Below are 26,735 nucleotides of genomic sequence, written 5' to 3' on the forward strand. Positions count from 1 at the left end.
AAAATAGACAAACTTAGAAAGACAAAACTGTGACTCCACCACGGTAAAGACATTTGTAAAAACATGAATTCTAAGAAATGACTCAAGAAAAAAATGGTATAGACCCAACAGTTTGATTAATGCATTATTTTTATTGCTAAAAAGCCCTTTAAAATAAACAGTGGTACAAACCATGTAATGCTGCAATCAGTAATCTCTGTAAAGAAGTGGGAAGTGGAATTCAATCCATTCCTCTCTTTTGATCTATTCCAGTCCACAATTTTGTTCCAACCTCAATCAACCTAATTGAAAATGTAGGTTCAATTGAACAGTTAGAGCCGGTTGGAACAAAGCTGTGGGCTGGAATAGATCGAAAGAGCCATGCGTAAAAAACATTGCTTTAGGGGGAAAAAAATATATTTCATCTGATCAGTCAAGGGGGGTCAGGGGGTCACGGGGTCATGGGGTTGGGGGGGGGGGGGGTCTGTTTCCAAGGTTCCTAAATCTAATAAGAAGTAAGCACATGTTATATAAATCTGTGGTTTGCATAATGTCCTAATGTTGCTAGTGCTATTAAACAGACAAGAATAAGGTTGTGGTTCGCACTCCTTTAAAGGAAGAATCACTTTGGGGGGGGGCGGGGGGGGGGGGGGAAGGTCTTTCATCGATCACTGATCAGTCATTTTTTTTTTTTTCCTCAACTAGGGGTGGATTCTTCGATCCTCATAAACTAGCCGTAAGCGAAGCCCGCAAGCTTGACTCCCAAACTGGGTTGACCCGACTCTGGTTCCTCCCAGGCTGGCTACTCTTCCCGGCTGCGGTTGCCGCTGGAACTCGAAGGCTCCAGCCCGGAGTAGCCCTTCATCATCTCTGCCACCAAGCTGCGAGGGAGGGGCACGGCGTTCCTGGACACGAAGCTCTTCATCAGCTCGGCGCTCATGGGCGAGGGGGCGTACTCCCCGCAGGTCGGGCCCCCCAAGCTGGGTCCGCACTCCAGAGTGTAGGAGAAGTAGAGGGTCCCGTGGTTCAGGGCGCACAGATCGCTCACAGCCCCGCTCCTGAGCGGTACAGAGCACTGGCCAAGCAGGTCAGTGTTCCAGATGCCATCATCGTCATAGACCTTAAAGTTCAGAAGAGAAGCCGCCGTCAAGTCAACACTTCCGAAGTCGAAACGTTCCGGCCAGACTGGGTTGTCGTTATTCAGGATGACTGCAGTTTGTTCAGTTCGCCTGTCGAAGGAAACCTTCACAAAGCCATCGGTTTCGGTGAAGTAGTCTCCGTAGAGGCCCTTCCCTTTCAGATTCTTTACCACCAGCTTGGCCACCCCCGTTCCAGTCGGGCAGCAGTTGGTGGCCAGCTTGCTGTTGCCGTTGCCTTGGCACAGGCAGGCACAGGGGTCCCTCACGCTGCTCCTTGACCCGGCTGAACATTGACGAGAGCAGGTCTTCAAAAGAGCGTTCTCTAGAATGTAGTCCTTCAGGGCTTTCTGCAGGCTGCTCCTGGCGATGAGATTCTTCTTCTGGATGAGGTTGTGCAGGGGAGCCAGGGAGGAAGTGACCACATCCGGCGCCTCCTTCAAGGAACCCAGCCACTCCTTGTAAGCGCCGGGGTTCGAATCTCCCGAGAAGAGGAGGTCCCCCGTTTCGATCCTGCCCCCTGTGATCTCGGAGTGTCGTTCGCTGAACGTGGCGTGTAAGCTCTGGCCATGTAAGAGGTTCTTCTTAAGAGAGTTGCAGTGGTGAGTTTCGGCCTTCACTTTGGCTGCCTGTCCAATGGTGGCAGATACTTCTGCGTCCAGGCAGTCTTTGATCGCAGACATCGAAAGCTTCATCAGCGACGCAAGGCAGGTTTTGACTGAGGTGATGCTCTTGATCTTTCCTCCTATCCGGACATGTTTGATGAAGTGTGTGCCGTACGTGTTGATAAAACTGCGGTATGTGGGTTTTGTTTCTTTGTTGTAGTGATTGGGGAGCATGGCAAGGGCCTCCGAGAACTCCCGTTTGATCGGGGGAGCGTTTGCAAGCCTGTATCTGTTCAATCAAGAGAAGGTGAAATTAATGGAATGGGAAATAAGGATTTCAGAGGGCTTGAAGAATCCACTCAGCATACGGGAATTAACAAATGACCTCTCTAGCTGAAATGATTGTCTGCTTGACTTCTCTCTCCCTCTCTCTCTCCCTCTCCCTCTCTCTCTCCCTCTCCCCCCTCCCACTCCCTCTCCCTCTCAAATTCAAATTCAATTCAAATTCAAAAATGCTTTATTGGCATGACGAGAGCGCTCAGGTATTGCCAAAGCTTTTATAATACAAAACAGAAATAATAAAACGGAAATACAATTACAGAACATAACAAACACAAAAAACCATTGTTCCCTTCCCTTTGAACGATATAACTACCTCCCTTCCTCCCTCCCTCCCTCCTCATCACCTCTCTCTGTCTCTCTCTCTTGCTCTCTCTCTCTCTCTCTCCCTCCCTCTCCCTCTCCCTCTCCCTCTCTCACTCCCTCTCCCTCTCTCTGTCTCTCTCTCTTGCTCTCTCTCTCCCTCTCTCCCTCCCTCTCTCCCTCTCCCTCTCTCTCTCCCTCTCCCTCCCTCTCTCCCTCTCCCTCTCCCCCTCTCTCTCCCTCTCCCTCTCTCTCTCCCTCTCCCTCTCCCTCTCCCTCTCCCTCTCCCTCTCCCTCTCCCCCTCTCCCTCCATCTCTCCCTCTCCCTCTCCCCCTCTCCCTCTCCCTCCCTCCCCCTCTCTCCCTCTCTCCCTCTCCCTCTCCCCCTCCCCCTCTCCCCCTCTCCCCCTCTCCCCCTCCCCCTCCTCCCTCCTCTCTCTCTCCTCTCTCTCCCTCCCTCTCCCTCTCTCCCTCTCTCTTTCTCAGGTACTGCCCTGATAAAGTCCGAAGTCGCTCTGCTTGACTTGGCTTCCTACAGTTTCATCTCGCTGATCATACCTGTAAATCTGGCAGTCAACCTGGTGTTGAGTGAAGCTGTACTTGTCCTGCTTCGATTTCTTCAAGGCGAATTCAGAGGACCTGGAGTGGGTGCCTGCCAGTATCATGGACGGTTGGAATCTGGGATCAGCAGTGATATCCAGCCCAAATTTCCAGCTATTGTCCATGGCGAAAGAGCTCTCGTTCACCAGGTACTCACTTGACTCATAAACGGCACTGGAAAGAACCATCTTGCACTTCGAAAGGGCCCTCCAGTCCACCACAGACAGGGGCAGCTTCTGTTTCTTCTTCAGATAGGAGTTCCAGCGCAGCTTGCAGGTTTTGTTTTTGTTTTCCCAGTCTTCCATGTTGATGACGTACGCTCCCTTGCGTTCCATCTTCACGATGTCGAACCCTTCTCCTGCCAGGTTGTAGCCCGGCACAAACTCGGCTCTTTTGCACTCATCGGGGTTGCCAAGGAAGTAGGAATCCTGGAAACCAGGGCAGGACAGGAAGTGAAGCTGCCAAGACAGGAGGAAGAAGACAAGGCGCTTCATCGTCGTGGAAACCGGCTAGGCCCAAAAGCCTTTCTGATCAGGAAAGTGATATTTTCTACTCAGGGAGCTGAAAGCAATCTGAAATGAAGCAAAATGAATTGGAATGAAATATAATCGCACAAACACAACATCGTTTATTTATTTATTTTTTCTCTCATTTATTTTGGAGTTGAGGTTTTGGAGTCTTGGAGAGAGATTGCACTCCAGGTTTAGCAGGTGAAATACTATGATGGACTAGTTCAGGGTCTGGGTGGAGGTTTAATTAGTTAAATTAAACAAATTAGAACCGGGTTGGAACAAAGACCTGGAGTCAGCTTCATACATTTATAGAAAACTAATTAATAACTCAATATTAGAATGATTGCGCATATTATTATTATTATTATTATTTATTTCTTAGCAGACTCCAGTCCTCGAGGGGTGGGGGGGGGCCTCCTGGTGGTTAGGGCTCTGGACTCTTGACCGGAGGGTCGTGGGTTCAATCCCAGGTGGGGGACACTGCTGTTGTACCCTTGAGCAAGGTACTTTACCTAGATTGCTCCAGTAAAAACCCAACTGTATAAATGGGTAATTGTATGTAAAAATAATGTGATATCTTATAACAATTGCAAGTCGCCCTGGATAAAGGCATCTGCTAAGAAATAAATAATAATAATATTCTTCAAGGTCTTTTACAGTTGCAGTTTTTTTGTTAAAAAATGCATTTGATTCAAAGTACGCGACCCGTGAAACATTTTGCAGCTTGGAGAGAAGTGTTTAATTAATCAAATAATTAGACCAATTGAGTAATTGAGAGCTCCGGGGGATGGAACGAACTCCTTGTTGTGAGGAGAGGGCGGGACGTTCTTTTGAAAAGGGGCGGGGCTCACAGTGATGTCAACCAATCACATGACTATTGCCTTGAAAAATCACAGAAAACCCCCCCCCAAAAAATCCGACATGCCGATCGCACGGAGGCGCTGCTCTCTCGACAGACGTGGCATGTTGGATTTTTTGGGGGGGTTTTTTTCTGTGATTTTTCAAGGCAATAGTCATGTGATTGGTTGACATCACCGTGAGCCCCGCCCCTTTTCAAAAGAACGTCCCGCCCTCTCCTCACAACAAGGAGTTTGTTCCATCCCCCGGAGCTGGACGAGGGCAGCGTGCTGTGGCTCGCCGTCTTGGGTGCTCACAGCCAGCGATTTCAAACCTGGCGAGACGGTATAACCAGACACACTCTGTCAATGACAGCGCCACCAACTGGGAGAGCAAGAGTCACAACACCTGCCCGAGATCCACAGATCATTCAGCAGCACCTTCGTGACGTTGATTGCTAATCAGCACAATAAAAAGCCACTGCACCTGCTCTAAAACAGAGTGTGTCATTTCTAGTGAATTTTATCCAAAATATAAGTGCTCAGATATAAGTGATACGTTATGCTATGTTTGAATGATTACAGATTACATATTAAAGCAGGAACATTTTACAGGTAGATTAGGTTTATGAAGCTTTCTGTTGGACTAATTACAGGAGTACGAGTTTGTTTTTTGTTTTCTTTAGTTTGTGGCTAAATACCAGGCTTACCATAGAATCTTATCGCCCCACTTCCTCTTCTCACAAGATTAACAGAGCACACAGATAAACAAACCACGCGGATTGAACTGTAATGATTGTGCCCTCTTGAGGCGTCGTGGGCTAGTCAACGAAACACCGAGGATGGAAGGTGCCCACTTGAAGACCCCAGAGATGTACCCTGCTTAGCTCAATCCAGACGGTTGTCATGCTGATGCGCTGGGGAGACCGCACTCTGGCTGATCCCCGGAGCCAGCATCGCAGCCGTTGTGTGTGTTGATGCGCTAGGGAGGCAATAAGCTGATCCCTGGAGCCAGCATTACACTTCAGCCATTAACACCAGGCAGAAGGATATCTACATCATCATATGGAAGGAAACGTAAATGGATGGAGACGCAGACGGATCACATTAGTTTACTGTGAAGCTACGTCTTAGTTGGTGCTTATCTTGGCGAGAGCCGAGTTCTACTCTCATGAATGTTGAGCGGTGACAGAGAAACATGAATCTGGAAAATGATATAGTGAAGGGGTACAGGGTTTGTCAGGATCCAGTATTGATTATATGGATTCTAATAAATAATAGATCCCACGTCTGTATGCCGCAGACAATGGTACTTGCATATGTGTGTGCAATCATTTGCATTGATTTGTAATTATCGATCAAATGGGGGGTCAACTGAATATTGTAACTTGTATTGTAACACTTGAATGTATTTGTATTTGCTTGCGATTGTAAGTCGCCCTGGATAAGGGCGTCTGCTAAGAAATAAATAATAATAATAATAATAATAATAATAATAATAATAATAATAATAATAATAATAATAATACAGTATTTGAAATGCATATGCTGTGGATTGTGTTCTTAATTCTGGCTGGTGATGAGGCTCCCTGTGGAAGTACTATCAAGGCTTTTTGTTTTTTGTCAGTCCTGCTGAGGTGCAATATTTTTACTTCTAGTTCTCTGTACGGGTCACTCTTGTGTTGGCGTAGTCAGCGCAGTAGGGCAGCAGTGTGGAGTAGTGGTGAGGGCTCAGGGCTCTGGGCTCTGGACCGGAGGGTCGTGGGTTCAAATCCCGGTGGGGACACTGCTGCTGTACCCTTGAGCAAGGTACTTTACCTAGATTGCTCCAGTAAAAACCCAGCTGTATAAATGGGTAATTGTATGTAAAAATAATGTGATTATAATAATAATAATAACACAGCATCAAGACACTTGATTTTCGAAAGGGGCAAGAACCAGTTCACAAAGTGATTTCTCAAACTTGATTTGGGTCAACCTAAACACATGGCCTTCAAAGGGTTAATATAAAACGTGTCGTGTATCCACCTGTCGAACCCTTTAACTCGATTTAGTTACATAAATCAGGTTATCAAAAATAATTTTGCGACACAGTTCTCATTTCTGCTTCTCCGGATGACCTACCCCTTTTGTTCAATTGCTTGCCCATTTGGAGGGGAGGCGTCATTTTTGTCTGATTATAGTCTGTTAATCTGTGCTGTGACTCTTGACTGGAGGGTCGTGGGTTCAATCCCAGGTGGGGGGGGGGACACTGCTGCTGTACCCTTGAGCAAGGTACTTTACCTAGATTGCTCCAGTAAAAACCCAACTGTATAAATGGGTAATTGTATGTAAAAAATAATGTGATATCTTGTAACAATTGTAAGTCGCCCTGGATAAGGGCGTCTGCTAAGAAATAAATAATAATAATAATAATAATAATACCGGGAGTCCTTTTTGAGGGCTCGGATTTTCAGAACACCCGCACAGTGCATTTACGCATTTAAATGTGCCCGTTTTCGCCGTGCCTCATTAATTTTGGGACAGTTAATATATTCAGGATGGGGTCAAATTTGTGCCAATGGGGTCAAATGATTATTGCATTAGTGTGCTGTAGCCTTGTAATATTATTTGTCAGACTGAGGGTGTAGATAGGAGGCGTTCACACTTATTAAAACCATTGAAAACTCATTTTGAAAGTTACGGACATTGTTGTCTTTCAGTTATAATAATAATCTTTTTTTTTTTTTAATATAGCGCCTTTCACAATAAGAAATTGCCGCAAAAGCGCTTCACGTGAATAAAAACATTGACAAATATTAAGAGAATGCGAGATTAAACAAGAGAAAAAAACACAGAGAGAACAGTAAACCCAGGCAGAGACTAAAAGGAACATCATTTTAGCATAAAAAACGCTCCGTTGTAAAAGTGTGTTTGAAATCTTTTTTTTTTTTTTAAACAGCCACACCTTCCCTTACAGAGCGAGGCGGATCACTTTTTTTTTTTTCAAATTTGTGCGTGTAACAACCTGGTGTTCTGTGATCCGAGTGGGCATACAGGGATATACGGTATTGAAAGATCATTTGAATGTCTTATAAGGTCAAATCAACACCTTAAAATGTATCCTGAATCGGACTGGAAGCCACTGCAGAGATGCTAGCACAGGTCTAATGTGATCTCGACTCTTAGTCCCGGTTCAAATTCTAGCTCCAGCATTTTGTATCAGAACATAAGAACATAAGAAAGTTTACAAACGAGAGGAGGCCCCCATTCGGCCCATCTTGCTCGTTTGGTTGTTAGTAGCTTATTGTTCCCAGAATCTCATCAAGCAGCTTCTTGAAGGATCCCAGGGTGTCAGCTTCAACAACATTACTGGGGAGTTGGTTGAAGCTGAGGTTTAACAAGGCTATTAATAGGGCATTACAATATTAGCTCTTATTAGGACTGAAGTCATTGTATTTTGTATTTTGCTCTCAATTATGCTGTAATTCTCGATATGTAATTTTTGTATACAACTGTAAGTCGCCCTGGGTAAGGGCGTCTGCTAAGAAATACATAATAATAATAATAATAATAATAATAATAATAATAATAATAATACATTCTAGAAGATACAAAAGCATATATCAGTTTCTGAGTGGGAAAGAATAATTCCCTAGTCAAACCCCCCATCTCCCCCCCCCCCATCCAATTGTCTTTGACTTACCTCTATAGCTACTTCAGATCTGAAACCAGCGGGAATGAGATCGTCTGAAGTCTGAAGGGGTTTATATACTGAGAGAAGCAGGCCTCGTGCACCCATAAAAGGAATACATTTATAGGCTAGGACGTTTGCTGTTTGACCACTTCTCCAAAACCTAATAAACACATGCCCATCGTGCTGTTTGAGGCATCTCGCGCGTGTGTGTGATTAAAAAAAAGGGTGTTTTGTTCTGATCGAAACATTTTACAATCAGAAAAAGGAATCTACTCACAAACGCTATATCTATTATTAATGAGTCATTCAGTGGACGCTTTTATCCAAAGTGGCTTACAGAGACTAGGGGGGTGAACTCTGCAGCATCAACAACTGCTGCTGCTGCTGCAGAGTCACTTCCAATAGGAGCTCGTTTGTTTTATGTCTCATCCAAGGAGGTGAAGTGACTTGCTCAGGGTCACACACACACACACACTCACACACACACATACACACACATGCACACACACACACGCACACACACACATGCACACACACGCACACACACACACACACACACACACAGTGAGTCAGTGGCTGAGCTGGAATTTGAACCTCCTGGTATTGTTTGTATTTATTTACAATGTTCTTAAATTTGCGGACATTTTAAGAAAGTAAGAATGTTTACAAACGAGAGGAGGCCCCATTCGGCCCATCTTGCTCGTTTGGTTGTTAGTAGCTTATTGATCCCAGAATCTCATCAAGCAGCTTCTTGAAGGATCCCAGGGTGTCAGCTTCAACAACATTACTGGGGAGTTGGTTCCAGACCCTCACAATTCTCTGTGTAAAAAAGTGCCTCCTATTTTCTGTTCTGAATGCCCCTTTATCTAATCTCCACTTGTGACGCCTGGTCCTTGTTTCTTTTTTCAGGTCGAAAAAGTCCCCTGGGTCGACATTGTCTATACCTTTTAGGATTTTGAATGCTTGAATCAGATAGTCTTCTTTGTTCAAGACTGAACAGATTCAGTTCTTTTAGCCTGTCTGTATACAACATGCCTTTTAAACCCGGGATAATTCTGGTTGCTCTTCTTTGCACTCTTTCTAGAGCAGCAATATCCTTTTTGTAACGAGGTGAACTGAACACAATATTCTAGGTGAGGTCTTACTAATGCATTGTAAAGTTTTAACATTACTTCCCTTGATTTAAATTCAACACTTCTCACAATATATCCGAGCATCTTGTTGGCCTTTTTTATAGCTTCCCCACATTGTCTAGATGAAGACTTTTCTGAGTCAACATAAACTCCTAGGGCTTTTTCATAGATTCCTTCTTCAATTTCAGTATTTAATTGTGCAGTGCCTTATTTAAATAAAGTGCTGTATTTAAATGAAAGTTATTTGATATTATTTAGATGCGTAAAATGGGTTAGTCCCTTTAGCTAGAGATATTAATCATTTTTAAATGCTGATATCAACCCCCAAGACAGTCATGCTGCGATGCACAAGAACCAGGCAGAGTCTGTGGGATGTCTAACTAAAAACAAATGCATGAGAACTCAGCACAGTCTGTGGTTCGCTCCTTCCTGTCCTAACCTATCAGCTAAGAAAAGGTCTACAGCCCCATTACAGTCCTAGCAGCCTTGACCATATCCTGTATGACTTTACATGCCATATTTTCAAAGCGTTTTTCCTCCATTCTTTAATTGAACCTATTTTTTTTGGAAAGGAGATCAAAATCTGGTGAATGTTACAAAACGAAAAAGCGTGCTTGAGTGATTAAGTATTAAGTTACGTTGCATCGAGATGGCCTGTTTCAGAGCTCTGTTCACGATGGCCGCTCTAGTGCTCTGGGGGTTGAGATCTATCCTCTAAATCGCTACAGGAAGAACGACGCCACGCCATGGATTATCGTTATCTCTGTTACCTGTTTGTTTGACAATGTGGGCAATATTTCTTACACTATCAGTGCACTAGAGCAGACATTTTGTAAAGAGCTTTGAAACAGATTTTGAGACAATCTTGATGCATAGTAACTTAATACAGCAGTGTGGAGTAGTGGTTAGGGCTCTAGACTCTTGACCGGAGGGTTGTGGGTTCAATCCCTGGTAGGGGACACTGCTGCTGTACCCTTGAGCAAGGTACTTTACCTAGATTGCTCCAGTAAAAACCCAACTGTATAAATGGGTAATTGTATGTAAAAATAATGTGATATCTTGTAACCATTGTAAGTCGCCCTGGATAAGGGCGTCTGCTAAGAAATAAATAATAATGATAATAACTGTTGTTACAGCAATGAAACGCCACGTCACTTGAGATCACAAAGCTGTGGACAATAAAAAATAAAAAAAGACTTTCACAGTGAGTCACGTAGAACTGTGGTTTTTCATATCAGTCACACCCGTCATCCTTCAAGGCTTATCTAAACTATAGAGGTTTTTGAAAGTGTGACACGAGCCGACATATGGTTTGTTCAGTTGCCTGATAAGACAAATACCCCAGAAAAATCTAGTAAATAAAATGCAGAGTTCTAGTTAGCTTGACTGAATATAACAGGGGGGTGGTCAAAACAGGTTTTGCTGGTAACATGAGATAATGACTTTGATGTCTTCATGGAGGGTTACTTGGTTCAATTATTAAACCATTTAGCACAGAGTTGGAACAAAAACCAGGGCTGGATTAACTCTCATATCTGATTGGTAACTGTGGCAGGATTAAAGCCCTGTTTGTTTCAATTGTGTGTGGGAGGGGAATGTAAGATTGGCAGGGATGGGGTTAATTCTGCCCCTGCCAAGAATCGCAGGTGTGGCCATCCTCCAATTAGCTAACTGGGCCGTGGCCACCTTTATAAAAGGGAGAAATCATTTGTGTGGGGAGAGGGAGTTAGTTATGTGAAATTGTGTGACTGTGTGTAACATACAGTGGGCAGCAGTGTGGAGTAGTGGTTAGGGCTCTGGGCTCTGGACTCTTGACCGGAGGGTCGTGGGTTCAATCCCAGGTGGGGGGGACACTGCTGCTGTACCCTTGAGCAAAGTACTTTACCTAGATTGCTCCAGTAAAAACCCAACTGTATAAATGGGTAATTGTATGTAAAAATAATGTGATATCTTGCAACAATTGTACTTCTTGGTGAAGGGCCTAGCTAGTATGGTTTTGTGTGAACCTTTTATTTTGTCTCTCGTGTCAGTTAAGAACAAGAACATAAGAAAGTTTACAAACGAGAGGAGGCCCCATTCGGCCCATCTTGCTCGTTTGGTTGTTAGTAGCTTATTGATCCCAGAATCTCATCAAGCAGCTTCTTGAAGGATCCCAGGGTGTCAGCTTCAACAACATTACTGGGGAGTTGGTTCCAGACCCTCACGATTCTCTGTGTAAAAAAAGTGCCTCCTATTTTCTGTTCTGAATGCCCCTTTATCTAATCTCCATTTGTGACCCCCTGGTCCTTGTTTCTTTTTTCAATCCCCTGGGTCGACATTGTCTATACCTTTTAGGATTTTGAATGCTTGAATCAGATCGCCGCGTAGTCTTCTTTGTTCAAGACTGAACAGATTCAATTCTTTTAGCCTGTCTGCATACGACATGCCTTCTAAACCCGGGATAATTCTGGTCGCTCTTCTTTGCACTCTTGTTGAGTTGAGTGGTCCCTGTGTTTGTTTTGTTTATTTCGTTAACAAATGTGCATGCAAGGGCTTGAACTACATCCTCCACGGCTCTGAGTCTCATTAATGCCGTGACTCACTTTCTTTCTGTGCAATTATGGATTATGAATTGCAGATTATTGTTACTTTTTAGGAGAAGGGGCGATAGCTAGTGCTTAACAAGCGTGTCACGATACGCTGATGTCACGATACAATACCCATATATAAAGTCTGCTTCAAAGCTCTTTTCAAAATGTCTGCTCTAGTGCACTGATAGGGTCAGGATTATTGCCCACATTGTCAAACAGGTAACACAGCGAGAATGATGTGGTGCCAGAGCACTTCTTGTTATGTTTAATTTGTTTTTTTAAATCGCTCCCAAACCCCCCAGTGCACTAGAGCGGACATTTAGAAAAGAGCTTTGAAACAGACTTCGAAGTTATCAGTGTAAAAAGTTGTCAGGATGTGAACAATGAATTGAAAAACGACCGGCCCGTTATTTAAACAGGTGTAGCGACATGTGCCGCACTAGATTTTTCGGAAACCCAGCTACTTACAAAACAACCGAGTGACGCTTTTTCATTTTGTAACATTCACCTGATTATTTTTTTTTTTTTAATTTAGTCGTTGCCAATTAGTTTTTATTATTTTCTCCCCAGTTTGAAACGCCAAATTATTTTTAGGCTCAGCTCTTTGCTACCACCCCTGCGCTGACTCGGGAGGGGCGAAGAGGAACACACGCTGTCCTCCGAAGCGTGTGCCGTCAGCCGCCCGCTTCTTTACACGCTGCAGACTCACCGTGCAGCCGCCTCAGAGCTACAGCGTCGGAGGACAACGCAGCTCTGGGGCAGCTTCCAGGCGAGCCCGCAGGCGCCCGGCCAGACTACAGGGGGCGCTGGTGAGCCGAGGACACCCTGGCCGACCTAACCCCTCCCTCCCCCCGGACGACGCTCGGACAATTGAGCGCCGCCCCCTGGGAGCTCCCGCCCATGGACGGCTGTGGAATAGCCTGGACTCGAACTCGCGACGTCCAGGCTATAGAGCGCATCCTGCACTCTAGAGAGTGCTTTTACTGGATGCGCGACTCGGGAGCCCTCATTCACCAGTTTCTTATCTCCTTTCCAAAAAAAAAATAGGAGTCAAAGACTGAAGGAAAAACGCTTTGAAAATATGGCATGTAAAGTCATACAGGATATGGTCAAGGCTGCTAGGACTGTAATGGGGCTGTAGACCTTTTCTTAGTTGACAGGAAGGAGCGAACCACAGACTGTGCTGTGTTCTCATGCATTTGTTTTTAGTTAGACACCCCACAGACTCTGCCTGGTTCTTGTGCACCACAGCATGACTGTCTTGGGGGTTGATATCAGCATTTAAAAATGATTAATATCTCTAGCTAAAGAGACTAGCGCATCCTTTCAAAACCCAGCTAGTTACTCTTTGAGTTCAAGAAAAAGGACACAACAGGCTCTTTGTTGCAAATGTTTTATTTCAAAAGAAACAACATGCATTTGCATTGATACAGGAATATATGTGCACAGAAAGGCAAGAACACTCAACGTTTCACACACGCTAGAGAATATTACCCAGGTGAAAAAGTAAATATTAGCAAAGTGTAAATTATACATAATGTGCCCCTTTAAATACAATCTTTAAAATATTAAATATTTATATTAGAAAAAACCACACAATAGGAACTATATATGTTTAAAAAATATAGATATATAAACTGTACACAATATATAAAAAAACATTCTCCTCTCCTGATGCAGTGATATTTATTAAAACATATTTCAAAGCCCAATTGTAGATTAATGATTTTGTTATCGTCTGTCTTGCTGAAATCAATTTCGTTGAAGGGTCTTGCTCACCCTGCGTGGCTTGCTTGAAAATAAATGACATTTCTGAAAATTGATTCGACAGTTCTATATATTCCCTTCATAGAAAATGATCACATGGCGCTTCTCTTTATGACTGTATCAACGGCCTTTCAAGGATCAGTTTTAGAAGCGAGTTTCCTAGATTAGTGCTGATCTACGACTAGCTTAACCTAGCTAACTGATTTCCCCCTATTGTAGCAAAAACTATGACTAAAAGGCACAGAGTCTCATAGTACAGGAACATTACAGCGATTTCATTTACTTATTTCAAATCCTATATATCAAATATTACATGGCTGTGATGATTCTATAATAATGTGGTCGGTTCTCAGAATGTGTTATTACAGATCTGTATTACTCAGCTGTTTCGTTCTCAATGCTTCAGATGAGACGTCAAACAAACGAGCTCCTATTGGAAGTGACTCTGCAGCAGCAGCAGCAGCAGCAGTTGTTGATGATGCAGAGTTCACCCCCCTAGTCTCTGTAAGTCGCTTTGGATAAAAGTGTCCGCTGAATGTCTAATTAATATTAATAATAATAATGATGATGATGATGATGATGAAGTGTGGAGTAGTGGTTAGGGCTCTGGACTCTTGACCGGAGGGTCGTGGGTTCAATCCCAGGTGGGGGACACTGCTGCTGTACCCTTGAGCAAGGTACTTTACCTAGATTGCTCCACTAAAAACCCAACTGTATAAATGGGGAATTGTATGTAAAAATAATGTGATATCTTGTAACAATTGTAAGTCGCCCTGGATAAGGGCGTCTGCTAAGAAATAAATAATAATAATAATAGTAGTAATAATAATAATAATAATAATAATAATAATAATAATAATAATAATAATAATAATAATAATAATAATAATAATAGTAATAAAGAAGAATAAGAACATTGGATAGTCCAAGATGAGCACGAATTGGGGTCTGTGAAACCAGCTACGAAACTGATCCTTGACAGGCTAACTTGGGACTCAAAAACTTGAGGAGAAACCCCTAACTTTCCCACTAAACTTTCCTCGGCGGTTCTTCATTTACTTTCTCGCTCATGCTAGTGTTGGAAGGGAAAGGAGAAAGGCTGGGAAACACGACTCCCATGGACACTAGCATCTCCTGAGGAACTCTCCTGGCGTTCCTCGACACGTGACTCTTCATCAGCCCGGCGCTCATTGGGGTCGAGATGTACTCCCCGCAGGTCGGGCCTCCCAAGCTGGGTCCGCACTCCAGGGTGTAAGAGAAGAAGATATTCCCGTGATTCAGGGCACACAGGTTCTCCTTGAACCCTTTCTCCAGCTTCCAAGAGCAGCTTCCCAGAAGGTCGTCATTCCACCCGTTGTCTTCATCCCAGACCTCGAACTTCAGCTCCGTGGCCATGGTGAGGGTGACGCTCCCGAAATCGAAAATCTGATTCCAGCGCGGGTTGTTGTTCTCGTGCACGATTGAGGTCCTCTCCACCCTGTTCCCCAAGATGACCTTCACAAACCCGTCCGTTTGACCATGGTAGTCCCCCCAGAGGTTCTCGGCCCGGGCGACCTTCACCGTCAGCTTGGCCAGCCCCCTCTGAGTCGGGCAGCACATGCTGTTGACGCCCGCGCCGCTGTGACACACGCAGGAGCACGTGTCTCCCAGGTTGCTCCGGGCTCCCGTGTCGCATTTTCCGGAGCAGGTTCGCAGGAGCCCCTTTTCCAAGATGTAATGGACCACGGCCTTTTTCAGGTTATCCTTAACGGGGCCTTTGAAGCGAATCAGATTGTGCAGGGGCTCCAGGGCGTAGGAGACCATGTCCGGGGTGGTCTTCAAGCTCTCCATCCACTCCTGGTAAGCGCTGGGGTCCGTGGCGGTGGAGAAAAGGAGGTCACCGGAGGTGGCTTTGCCCCCAGTGATCTCGGTCTGCCGGTCGTTGAAGGAGTCGTGGAAGCTCTGCTTGTTGTTGCTCTTCTTCTTCAGCTCCTGGCAGTGGTGGACTTTGGCGGACACCTCGCCCTTGTCGCTCACAGTGGCCGAGGCTTCCACATCAAGGCAGTCCTTCACGTCGTTCACGGTCAGTCCTTCCAGCGCGGCTTTGCAGGTCTTGATAGAAGTGATACTTTTCACTTTGCCGCCCAGCTGCACCTGAAACGTGTACAAGAACATATATACAGTCAGCTCTCACATATCCGACCCCCTAAAAAAAAATTTGTGACGATTAAAAGAGTGCGACGCATATCTGATTATTTCATTTTGGCCCGTTCCAACCCTTGTCCGTTTTTTAGGGAACACAAAAAAAGATACAGAAATACACAGCTGAAAGGACTGTGTTTTAAAATAAGCAGGCTTCCGTTTGCGTTCTCCGTCCTTACCTTTTTGATATAGTGCGTTCCGTAAGTGTCGATGAGTTTGTAGTACAACTGCTTGGTCTGGCCGTTGTAGTTTTTTGGGAGTTTTTTCGCGGTGCGTCCAAACTCTCGGTGGAGTCTGGGTTCATCCACTACCCTGTAACTGGAGACAGCCAGATTTGTACATTTCATTGACTGCACTGTGTTTTTGTTCACAGTAAAAAAAAAAAAAAAGACCTTATTTCTTTCAGAAACGGGAATTTTCATGGGAAATTACGTACTGCACGCTGATGGGTTAGATTTCACGGAAATCGCAAAATCCGTGAAAAAATAAATAAAATAATTCACCGTTAAACCTTTGATTAAATTCAATTTCTACATTTAACCAGGTGGAAAAAAAAAACAGACAAACAAAAAAAACACCTGAGAACAAGTTCTGTATATACATGCTAGATTTCTGGGTTACCCACAAATCCTTGGGATTTCAGTTACCCACAAACCCTTGCCACCAGAGCGTACCATGCTTTTCCCATGATTACACAATGCATTTACGACAGTTCAATAGGCTTTACCATGCAAATCTGTACTTAAACATGCTTTCACGCTGCATTATTACGCTTCGCTATTTTGAACAAACAAAGACAACAAACACTTTTAAAAGGACGTGGTTGGACCCTACCTGTAAAATCTGCAGGAGGTCTCGTGGCTGGTGAAGCTGAACTTATCGCCCTTGGTCTTCTCCATGGAGTACTCTGCCAGCCTGGAATGGGATCCCGCCAGCATCAGTTTCCCCGACACCTTATTTGTGGTGATTTCCAGATCGAGCTTCCAGTCGTTCTCTATGGAAGACGTGCTGGTGTTGACGAGGGACTCGCTCGATTGGTGGACGGTGCTGGAGATCTTCGAGCTGCACTTAGGAAGGAGACGCCAGTCCACCACGGTCACAGGAAGCTTCTGAGCAACGTTGTCCAGAAAGGGGTTCTTGCAGAGGGTGCAGGTCCCGTCTTTTCTCTTCCAGTTGTTGACGTCGATGACGTACGCTCCCTTGCGTTCCATCTTCACGATGTCGAACCCTTCTCCAGCGAGGTTGTAGCCCGGCACAAACTCGGCTTCTTCGCACTCTGCGGGAGTGCCGGTGGTGCAGGCTTCTGGGAGGGAGGGGCGGGACAGGAAGTGAAGCGTCCAGGACAGGAAGTAGACAAACTGCCCTTTCATCGTCGTGGGAAAACCAGCAAGACTTGGAAGGAAGGAAAACCAAAAAAAAAAAAAAATAAAACTTTCCAAAAGGCGTCGTCAGTCTGAAAGAAATAAAAAAATAATAATAAATTGATAGATTTATTATTTATTAATAGATTGGCTGTTCCTGTCTGTAAGGAAGGAGCGGATGAGAAAGACAGGGAATGTGGGGAATCTGAATTAGGGGAGCGCAGAAACTCATGTACGTGGAGATTCGTCACCTGTGGGCTCCCTTTTTGTGGCGTAAACACAGTATCCTGAGTGTGGTCTCATAAAGGGGCATTATCCAGCCTTATAAAGTCCTCTGATTTGTGCTCTACACTTTTAACTATAGGCCGTTTGGGGCCAAAGGTAGATTGGAGCACAGACAGACAGACAAACAGATAGCTTGTAATAAAACTGCCGTGCAATAGGAGTCTTATTTCAATCCCTGTTGTTTAACTCTCATGGCAACTTTTCCATAAGTTTTATCTAGCTGGATAATAACAGTAAGGGGGGGATGGGCCCCCAGCCCCCAGCCCCCAGCCCTCACCCCCCAGCCATCTTGATCTGTCTCTATAAACTGTTTAGACTGCGCTTGTAGACCTCCTGATCCGCCCCTCCTGCTCTGCGCTGGACTCTCCTGACCTCAGCACCACGTCACTAGATCCTCAGCTGATGACCTCAGCATTACGTCACTGGATCCTCAGCTGATGACCTCAGCGCCTCGTCACTGGATCCTCAGCTGATGACCTCAGCGCCTCGTCACTGGATCCTCAGCTGATGACCTCAGCACCACATCACTGGATCCTCAGCTGATGACCTCAACATTACGTCACTGGATCCTCAGCTGATGCGCTATCCTTGCATATCGCACTGCTAATCTGTCACTGTAGATCTAACTCGCTGTGATCCTAACTCGCTGCATCCTAGTTCATATTGTATTCTAGTAGTGTTATTATTATACATAGCATCCTAGTTCATATTGGATTCTAGCAGTGTTATTATTATACACAGCATCCTAGTTCATATTGTATTCTAGTAGTGTTATTATTATACAGAGCATCCTAGTTCATATTGTATTCTAGTAGTGTTATTATTATACAGAGCATCCTAGTTCATATTGTATTCTAGTAGTGTTATTATTATACAGAGCATCCTAGTTCATATTGGATTCTAGTAGTGTTATTATTATACAGAGCATCCTAGTTCATATTGTATTCTAGTAGTGTTATTATTATACAGAGCATCCTAGTTCATATTGGATTCTAGTAGTGTTATTATTATACAGAGCATCCTAGTTCATATTGGATTCTAGTAGTGTTATTATTATACAGAGCATCCTAGTTCATATTGGATTCTAGTAGTGTTATTATTATACATAGCATCCTAGTTCATATTGGATTCTAGTAGTGTTATTATTATACAGAGCATCCTAGTTCATATTGTATTCTAGTAGTGTTATTATTATACACAGCATCCTAGTTCATATTGGATTCTAGTAGTGTTATTATTATACAGAGCATCCTAGTTCATATTGGATTCTAGTAGTGTTATTATTTGCACTGACTGTAAACTACACTGTGTTTAAATATGAAGCTTGCATTGTAACCCTGCGCTGCCCTGTGACACCTGTGTGAGTCGCCTGGGATAAAGGCGTCTGCCAAATAAATTATTATTAATACATTATTATTAATAATTGTAACGCTAATGATGATATCTGTGAGTTTCTGTTGAAACAACGGGCAGATATTTTAGCACAGAGCAGGAAATTAAAAGACCCCACAGGAAGTTGCTCATGACTAGATCAAAGTGTCAGTGGAAACAGGAAGTGAGGCGTGTGGTGGGCTAATTGATGTTTTGCTGGCTTGGGGGGGTGGGGGGGGGGCTGTCATATTCTCAGTCTCAAACATTTCCAGGAAAGACCTAACATATAACCAGAAACAGTGCGATTCGACTGGTGATTCCCCCCTGCTACATTCAAATAAATGAAACCACACAAAGGCACAGTTCTTAATGAGATCTGTAGCCTTGCCCATGGAAATGTCTCACTGGATCTCTCAGCGCTTCTTGTACACAGAGACATCACAAACACCCTGGTGGGTATTCTTCCATTGCTCCGACCCTTATGAACGTTTCCTCCAGTAAAAAGCAACACATTGTCTATAAGGCATAAAGCATTGTAAGGCACAGAGAGGTCTGGTAAAGCATAGGGAAGCATTGTAAAGCACAGAGAGATGTGGTAAAGCATAGGGAAGCATTGTAAAGTACAGAGAGGTCTGGTAAAGCATCGGGAAGCATTGTAAAGCACAGAGAGGTCTGGTAAAGCATCGGGAAGCATTGTAAAGCACAGAGAGGTCTGGTAAAGCATAGGGAAGCATTGTAAAGCACAGAGAGGTCTGGTAAAGCATAGGGAAGCATTGTAAAGCACAGAGAGGTCTGGTAAAGCATCGGGAAGCATTGTAAAGCACAGAGACGTCTGGTAAAGCATAGGGAAGCATTGTAAAGCACAGAGAGGTCTGGTAAAGCATAGGGAAGCATTGTAAAGCACAGAGACGTCTGGTAAAGCATAGGGAAGCATTGTAAAGCACAGAGAGGTGTGGTAAAGCATAGGGAAGCATTGTAAAGCACAGAGAGGTCTGGTGAAGCATAGGGAAGCATTGTAAAGCACAGAGAGGTCTGGTAAAGCATAGGGGAGCATTGTAAAGCACAGAGAGGTCTGGTGAAGCATATTAAAAATACATGGCGTAACAGAGTGAATTATGGCAAATGCATTGTTTAACCATGAGAAAGACATGGTACAATTGAAAATATACAGACTTTTATAAGCTCTCTCTCTCTCTCTCTCTCTCTCTCTCTCTCTCTCTGACTAATACCTGTGACAGCCACAATCTATGAATAATGATGACCACCTCCAAACAGAGCGCTCTGTATTAACGAGGGGTCTCCGATGAGTGACTTGTTCCTGTGTGGGACTCCACCATCCAACAATCAACGGAAAACGAATTCATCACGGAATCCCTCTCTGTACTGATCGTAAGAGATTTCTGATTACCTGCAGTAGGACTCATACTCTTGGATCTGACAACGGTTCAAGTTTTTCAGTTCTTAAAGTTTGTCTTGGAATTTGGAAAAAAAAAAAAAAAAAAGACAAAGTGTAATACAGCACAGTGAAAGCATGGTAAAGCACAGAGAGGTCTGGTAAAGCATAGGGAAACATTGTAAAGCACAGAGAGGTCTGGTAAAGCATAGGGAAGCATTGTAAAGCACAGAGAGGTGTGGTAAAGCATAGGGAAACATTGTAAAGCACAGAGAGGTCTGGTAAAGCATAGGGAAGCATTGTAAAGCACAGAGAGGTGTGGTAAAGCATAGGGAAACATTGTAAAGCACAGAGAGGTCTGGTAAAGCATAGGGAAGCATTGTAAAGCACAGAGAGGTCTGGTAAAGCATAGGGAAGCATTGTAAAGCACAGAGAGGTCTGGTAAAGCATAGGGAAGCATTGTAAAGCACAGAGAGGTCTGGTAAAGCATAGGGAAGCATTGTAAAGCACAGAGAGGTCTGGTAAAGCATAGGGAAACATTGTAAAGCACAGAGAGGTCTGGTAAAGCATAGGGAAGCATTGTAAAGCACAGAGAGGTCTGGTAAAGCATAGGGAAGCATTGTAAAGCACAGAGAGGTCTGGTAAAGCATAGGGAAGCATTGTAAAGCACAGAGAGGTCTGGTAAAGCATAGGGAAGCATTGTAAAGCACAGAGAGGTCTGGTAAAGCATAGGGAAGCATTGTAAAGCACAGAGAGGTCTGGTAAAGCATAGGGAAGCATTGTAAAGCACAGAGAGGTCTGGTAAAGCATAGGGAAGCATTGTAAAGCACAGAGAGGTGTGGTAAAGCATAGGGAAGCATTGTAAAGCACAGAGAGGTCTGGTAAAGCACAGGGAAGCATTGTAAAGCACAGAGAGGTCTGGTAAAGCATAGGGAAGCATTGTAAAGCACAGAGAGGTCTGGTAAAGCATAGGGAAGCATTGTAAAACACAGAGAGGTCTGGTAAAGCATAGGGAAGCATTGTAAAGCACAGAGAGGTCTGGTAAAGCATAGGGAAGCATTGTAAAGCACAGAGAGGTCTGGTAAAGCATATTTAAAGACAATCCAGGGTAATAATGCACAGGAAACATAAACCTGGTGTACTTCTATAAGGGTAGAGGTAATTTTTAAATATAGACCAAAATGTACAACGAAGGCGTTGATTGCTGTGGTCTCAGTCTGCTGCAGCTGGCTCCCTTACATGTGGGTTCAGCTGAGGTTTTGCTGTGGGCTTTTCAGCTGTCTCTTTTTTAATTTCATCTCCTGCAGCGAGGGTTTCTGTGCACGTTGTGTTCTCTGCGAGCGACCTTAGCCCCCGGCTGCTTTTCGGATTTTCAAAACTCGAACGAGAACACAAACAGTTAAGTAGAACGTGACTGTGCGGGGTGGAGCCCGGCCAGACGCATAAGGGTTTTTTTTTTTTATTATATATACCAGCTTTCTTAGGTTGTTTGCAGTAAATGGTACCGTTGCTTCACATCGTGCACACGGCTTACGAGAAGACACTTTTTCTCACAGGAAAGAAAAAAAAAACAGCGAATAAAAAACACGACTTGTGAGCTCCAACAGCCACTACCCACCATCTACTACCCACCATCCGCGTCATCACACCTCTCTGTGCTTTACAAAGCTTAACTGTGCTTTACCACACCTCTCTGTGCTTTACAATGCTTCCCTATGCTTTACCACACCTCTCTGTGCTTTACAATGCTTCCCTATGCTTTACCACACCTCTCTGTGCTTTACAATGCTTCCCTATGCTTTACCAGACCTCTCTGTGCTTTACAATGCTTCACTATGCTTTACCACACCTCTGTGCTTTACAATGCTTCCCTATGCTTTACCAGACCTCTGTGCTTTACAATGCTTCCCTATGCTTTACCAGACCTCTCTGTGCTTTACAATGCTTCCCTATGCTTTACCAGACCTCTCTGTGCTTTACAATGCTTCCCTATGCTTTACCAGACCTCTCTGTGCTTTACAATGCTTCCCTATGCTTTACCAGACCTCTCTGTGCATTACAATGCTTCCCTATGCTTTACCAGACCTGTCTGTGCTTTACAATGCTTCCCTATGCTTTACCACTCCTCTGTGCTTTACAATGCTGCCCTATGCTTTACCACACCTCTGTGTGCTTTACAATGCTTCCCTATGCTTTACCAGACCTCTCTGTGCTTTACAATGCTTCCCTATGCTTTACCACACCTCTCTGTGCTTTACAATGCTTCCCTATGCTTTACCAGACCTCTCTGTGCTTTACAATGCTTCCCTATGCTTTACCACACCTCTCTGTGCTTTACAATGCTTCCCTATGCTTTACCACACCTCTCTGTGCTTTACAATGCTTCCCTATGCTTTACCAGACCTCTCTGTGCTTTACAATGCTTCCCTATGCTTTACCAGACCTCTCTGTGCTTTACAATGCTTCCCTATGCTTTACCAGACCTCTCTGTGCTTTACAATGCTTCCCTATGCTTTACCAGACCTCTCTGTGCATTACAATGCTTCCCTATGCTTTACCAGACCTGTCTGTGCTTTACAATGCTTCCCTATGCTTTACCACTCCTCTGTGCTTTACAATGCTGCCCTATGCTTTACCACACCTCTGTGTGCTTTACAATGCTTCCCTATGCTTTACCAGACCTCTCTGTGCTTTACAATGCTTCCCTATGCTTTACCACACCTCTCTGTGCTTTACAATGCTTCCCTATGCTTTACCAGACCTCTCTGTGCTTTACAATGCTTCCCTATGCTTTACCACACCTCTCTGTGCTTTACAATGCTTCCCTATGCTTTACCACACCTCTCTGTGCTTTACAATGCTTCCCTATGCTTTACCAGACCTCTCTGTGCTTTACAATGCTTCCCTATGCTTTACCAGACCTCTCTGTGCTTTACAATGCTTCCCTATGCTTTACCACACCTCTGTGCTTTACAATGCTTTCACTGTGCTGAATTACACTTTGCTGTGCTTTTAGTTAAACAAAATACACTTTAAAAGCAGAAAAATACTTACAACACACTCATATTACAGCTAATAAGCAAACCCCATTGTCTGGGGACACTTCTATAAGAGCTGTTGCATACATTAGGTTTTTGTTTTTTGTTGATCTCTTTGTTTGAGTTGATGTCGGGGTAGAAATTAAAAAAAAAAAAAAAAAAAATGACTTCTCGGTTGTGACTTCCCTTCTAGTTTTAATTTCTTCTTCTCCTTATTTATTTATTTTTTTATTTGCCTCAGCTTGACGTGCGAACTACATCGTTGCAACCACAAACCGCAGAGAATTTAAAGTAGATTATGTAAAAGAGTGCATTGAAAAATGAAAAAATAAAATCAGACAGCAACTTACCTGTGAAAGCTCTAGAGCACAACAATGGAGTCACACGCATCCACTGCCAGAGGATATAAAGGTTGATAGGTGCGATTTGCAGAAGGTGGTTCATGTTGAGACGTATATATAAGGGGGAGGGGGGGGGGGGTGTCAGATCTTGCTGTTTATATAACATGTGACTTCGAGACAAAGTAAAATTCACACCCTGCCTATCGACAACAGCTGTGGTCAGATTTGTTTCCTTCTTGTGTCGTTCAGTTAGTCACTTGCTGGAGGTTTTCCACACGACATGAGTAATCTTGCTTGGGTCTCTGTGCTTCGGCATCCTCATTAGTTTCATTATGGCAGATAGAAAGGCTGTCACGTTTACCATAGTCAATTTGCAAGGTCATTTTCCCATGGTTTGTACTGTGCATTTCACATACTTTATCAATGTTGGCCTTGGTTTTGTTTTTTTGTTTTTTAATATGCTATATTGTACATCTCTGTGCTTTACAATGCTTCCCTATGCTTTACCACACCTCTCTGTGCTTTACAATGCTTCCCTATGCTTTACCAGACCTCTCTGTGCTTTACAATGCTTCCCTATGCTTTACCAGACCTCTCTGTGCTTTACAATGCTTCCCTATGCTTTACCAGACCTCTCTGTGCTTTACAATGCTTCCCTATGCTTTACCAGACCTCTCTGTGCTTTACAATGCTTCCCTATGCTTTACCAGACCTCTCTGTGCTTTACAATGCTTCCCTATGCTTTACCAGACCTCTCTGTGCTTTACAATGCTTCCCTATGCTTTACCAGACCTCTCTGTGCTTTACAATGCTTCCCTATGCTTTACCAGACCTCTCTGTGCTTTACCAGACCTCTCTGTGCTTTACAATGCTTCCCTGTGCTTTACCACACCTCTCTGTGCTTTACAATGCTTCCCTATGCTTTACCAGACCTCTCTGTGCTTTACAATGCTTCCCTATGCTTTACCAGACCTCTCTGTGCTTTACAATGCTTCCCTATGCTTTACCAGACCTCTCTGTGCTTTACAATGCTTCCCTATGCTTTACCAGACCTCTCTGTGCTTTACCAGACCTCTCTGTGCTTTACAATGCTTCCCTATGCTTTACCAGACCTCTCTGTGCTTTACAATGCTTCCCTATGCTTTACCACACCTCTCTGTGCTTTACAATGCTTCCCTATGCTTTACCAGACCTCTCTGTGCTTTACAATGCTTCCCTATGCTTTTCCTAGAACTCTCTGTGCTTTACAATGCTTCCCTATGCTTTACCAGACCTCTCTGTGCTTTACAATGCTTCCCTATGCTTCACCAGACCTCTCTGTGCTTTACAATGCTTCCCTATGCTTTACCACACCTCTCTGTGCTTTACAATGCTTCCCTATGCTTTACCACACCTCTCTGTGCTTTACAATGCTTCCCTATGCTTTACCAGACCTTACTGTGCTTTACAATGCTTCCCTATGCTTTACCAGACCTCTCTGTGCTTTACAATGCTTCCCTATGCTTTACCACACCTCTCTGTGCTTTACAATGCTTCCCTATGCTTTACCACACCTCTCTGTGCTTTACAATGCTTCCCTATGCTTTACCACACCTCTCTGTGCTTTACAATGCTTCCCTATGCTTTACCAGACCTCTCTGTGCTTTACAATGCTTCCCTATGCTTTACCAGACCTCTCTGTGCTTTACAATGCTTCCCTATGCTTTACCACACCTCTCTGTGCTTTACAATGCTTCCCTATGCTTTACCAGACCTCTCTGTGCTTTACAATGCTTCCCTATGCTTTACCAGACCCCTCTGTGCTTTACAATGCTTCCCTATGCTTTACCACACCTCTCTGTGCTTTACAATGCTTCCCTATGCTTTACCAGACCTCTCTGTGCTTTACAATGCTTCCCTGTGCTTTACCAGACCTCTCTGTGCTTTACAATGCTTCCCTATGCTTTACCAGACCTCTCTGTGCTTTACCATGCTTCCCTATGCTTTACCAGACCTCTCTGTGCTTTACAATGCTTCCCTATGCTTTACCAGACCTCTCTGTGCTTTACAATGCTTCCCTATGCTTTACCAGACCTCTCTGTGCTTTACAATGCTTCCCTATGCTTTACCAGACCTCTCTGTGCTTTACAATGCTTCCCTATGCTTTACCAGACCTCTCTGTGCTTTACAATGCTTCCCTATGCTTTACCAGACCCCTCTGTGCTTTACAATGCTTCCCTATGCTTTACCACACCTCTCTGTGCTTTACAATGCTTCCCTATGCTTTACCAGACCTCTCTGTGCTTTACAATGCTTCCCTGTGCTTTACCAGACCTCTCTGTGCTTTACAATGCTTCCCTATGCTTTACCAGACCTCTCTGTGCTTTACAATGCTTCCCTATGCTTTACCAGACCTCTCTGTGCTTTACAATGCTTCCCTATGCTTTACCAGACCTCTCTGTGCTTTACAATGCTTCCCTATGCTTTAGCAGACCTCTCTGTGCTTTACAATGCTTCCCTATGCTTTACCAGACCTCTCTGTGCTTTACAAAGCATAGAGAAGCATTGTAAAGCACAGAGAGGTCTGGTAAAGCACAGTACTAGTAAACAGTCATCATTTTACCCTGTGCTAATGTTTATCAGTATATAAAACTCTTAAAATGTATTTTTTTTTGGTAAATTTTACTTCACAGAAGCTGCCCCCCCCATTGCTAGAAAGAAAGAATCGTTTTAGACAAAAGTTTCTAAAGAATAAAAACAAAACCGAGTAATCATTTTTTTGTTGACCCTCCAGTTTGTTTACATATCCCCCCACATTATTTCCAGCGAGACGGACTCTCTTAAAGTCTGTTGTTCTGGGCTGGTATTTATTGGGTATTTTTCTCTGAAGTGTTTCATGTCAGTGAGAATGCCCCCCCCTCCACCCCACCCCCCCAAAAAAATTAAACAAAACACCAGTTAACCAACCACAAGCCTCACTTCCTTTTTCTACTGAAAAAGCAATCCACAACTAAGCTTTGATCTCCCCCAGCTTCCTGTGGGGGGGTTACTTGATTATCTGCTCATTCGCAAACGTATCTCTGTCAAAGATTCCAGCAGACCACCTCACAGCTATCTGCGTGTCTGTCTGTCTGTCCGTCCGTCTGTGTTCCTGTATATCTACAGCCAAGCTGTAAAAACCTCTCTAATCCAGCACCAAGTGGGACTGAACTAGTGTGCCGGATTAGACAGTGTGCCGGCTTACATAGGGGCCCTACCTAAAAAATAAAAGAGAGAACGGTCGAATTAACTATTTAAACACTTAAAGGTACAGCAGTGTGGAGTAGCGGT

The 26,735-nt window shown here is 44.0% G+C and overlaps 2 protein-coding genes across 2 annotated transcripts; both read right to left on the bottom strand.

The window, feature by feature from the left end:
• Positions 1 to 111: 111 nt before the first annotated feature.
• LOC117398973 (perforin-1-like) lies at positions 112 to 8,079 on the bottom strand. Its single transcript, XM_059012461.1, has 3 exons — positions 7,996 to 8,079; positions 2,921 to 3,534; positions 112 to 2,009 (listed from the first exon to the last, which is right to left on the bottom strand). Exons 2-3 carry the CDS (start codon positions 3,454 to 3,456, stop codon positions 782 to 784), a joined length of 1,764 nt encoding a protein of 587 aa, XP_058868444.1. The 5' UTR covers positions 3,457 to 3,534; positions 7,996 to 8,079; the 3' UTR covers positions 112 to 781.
• A 5,033-nt stretch (positions 8,080 to 13,112) lies between these two features.
• On the bottom strand, positions 13,113 to 23,502 carry LOC117399015 (perforin-1-like). The gene is made up of 4 exons (XM_033998107.3): positions 23,436 to 23,502; positions 16,472 to 17,090; positions 15,817 to 15,955; positions 13,113 to 15,589 (listed from the first exon to the last, which is right to left on the bottom strand). The coding sequence occupies exons 2-4, from the start codon at positions 17,005 to 17,007 to the stop codon at positions 14,486 to 14,488; spliced, it is 1,779 nt and encodes a 592-aa protein (XP_033853998.3). The 5' UTR covers positions 17,008 to 17,090; positions 23,436 to 23,502; the 3' UTR covers positions 13,113 to 14,485.
• Between the last annotated feature and the right edge of the window lie 3,233 nt (positions 23,503 to 26,735).

Source organism: Acipenser ruthenus, chromosome 44 (genome assembly GCF_902713425.1).
Source record: "Acipenser ruthenus chromosome 44, fAciRut3.2 maternal haplotype, whole genome shotgun sequence".
Lineage (NCBI taxonomy): Eukaryota > Metazoa > Chordata > Actinopteri > Acipenseriformes > Acipenseridae > Acipenser > Acipenser ruthenus.

What these genes read in the sequence shown, in the direction of transcription:
- LOC117398973 (XM_059012461.1), bottom strand. Translation starts at nt 3,456, where the DNA reads ATGAAGCGCCTTGTCTTCTTCCTCCTGTCTTGGCAGCTTCACTTCCTG. An exon ending in GTTGACTGCCAGATTTACAG is followed by an intron (nt 2,010 to 2,920) that starts GTATGATCAGCG and finishes TTGATTGAACAG; the next exon opens with ATACAGGCTTGCAAACGCTC.
- LOC117399015 (XM_033998107.3), bottom strand. Translation starts at nt 17,007, where the DNA reads ATGAAAGGGCAGTTTGTCTACTTCCTGTCCTGGACGCTTCACTTCCTG. An exon ending in ACCTCCTGCAGATTTTACAG is followed by an intron (nt 15,956 to 16,471) that starts GTAGGGTCCAAC and finishes GGCTGTCTCCAG; the next exon opens with TTACAGGGTAGTGGATGAAC. An exon ending in GAACGCACTATATCAAAAAG is followed by an intron (nt 15,590 to 15,816) that starts GTAAGGACGGAG and finishes TACACGTTTCAG; the next exon opens with GTGCAGCTGGGCGGCAAAGT.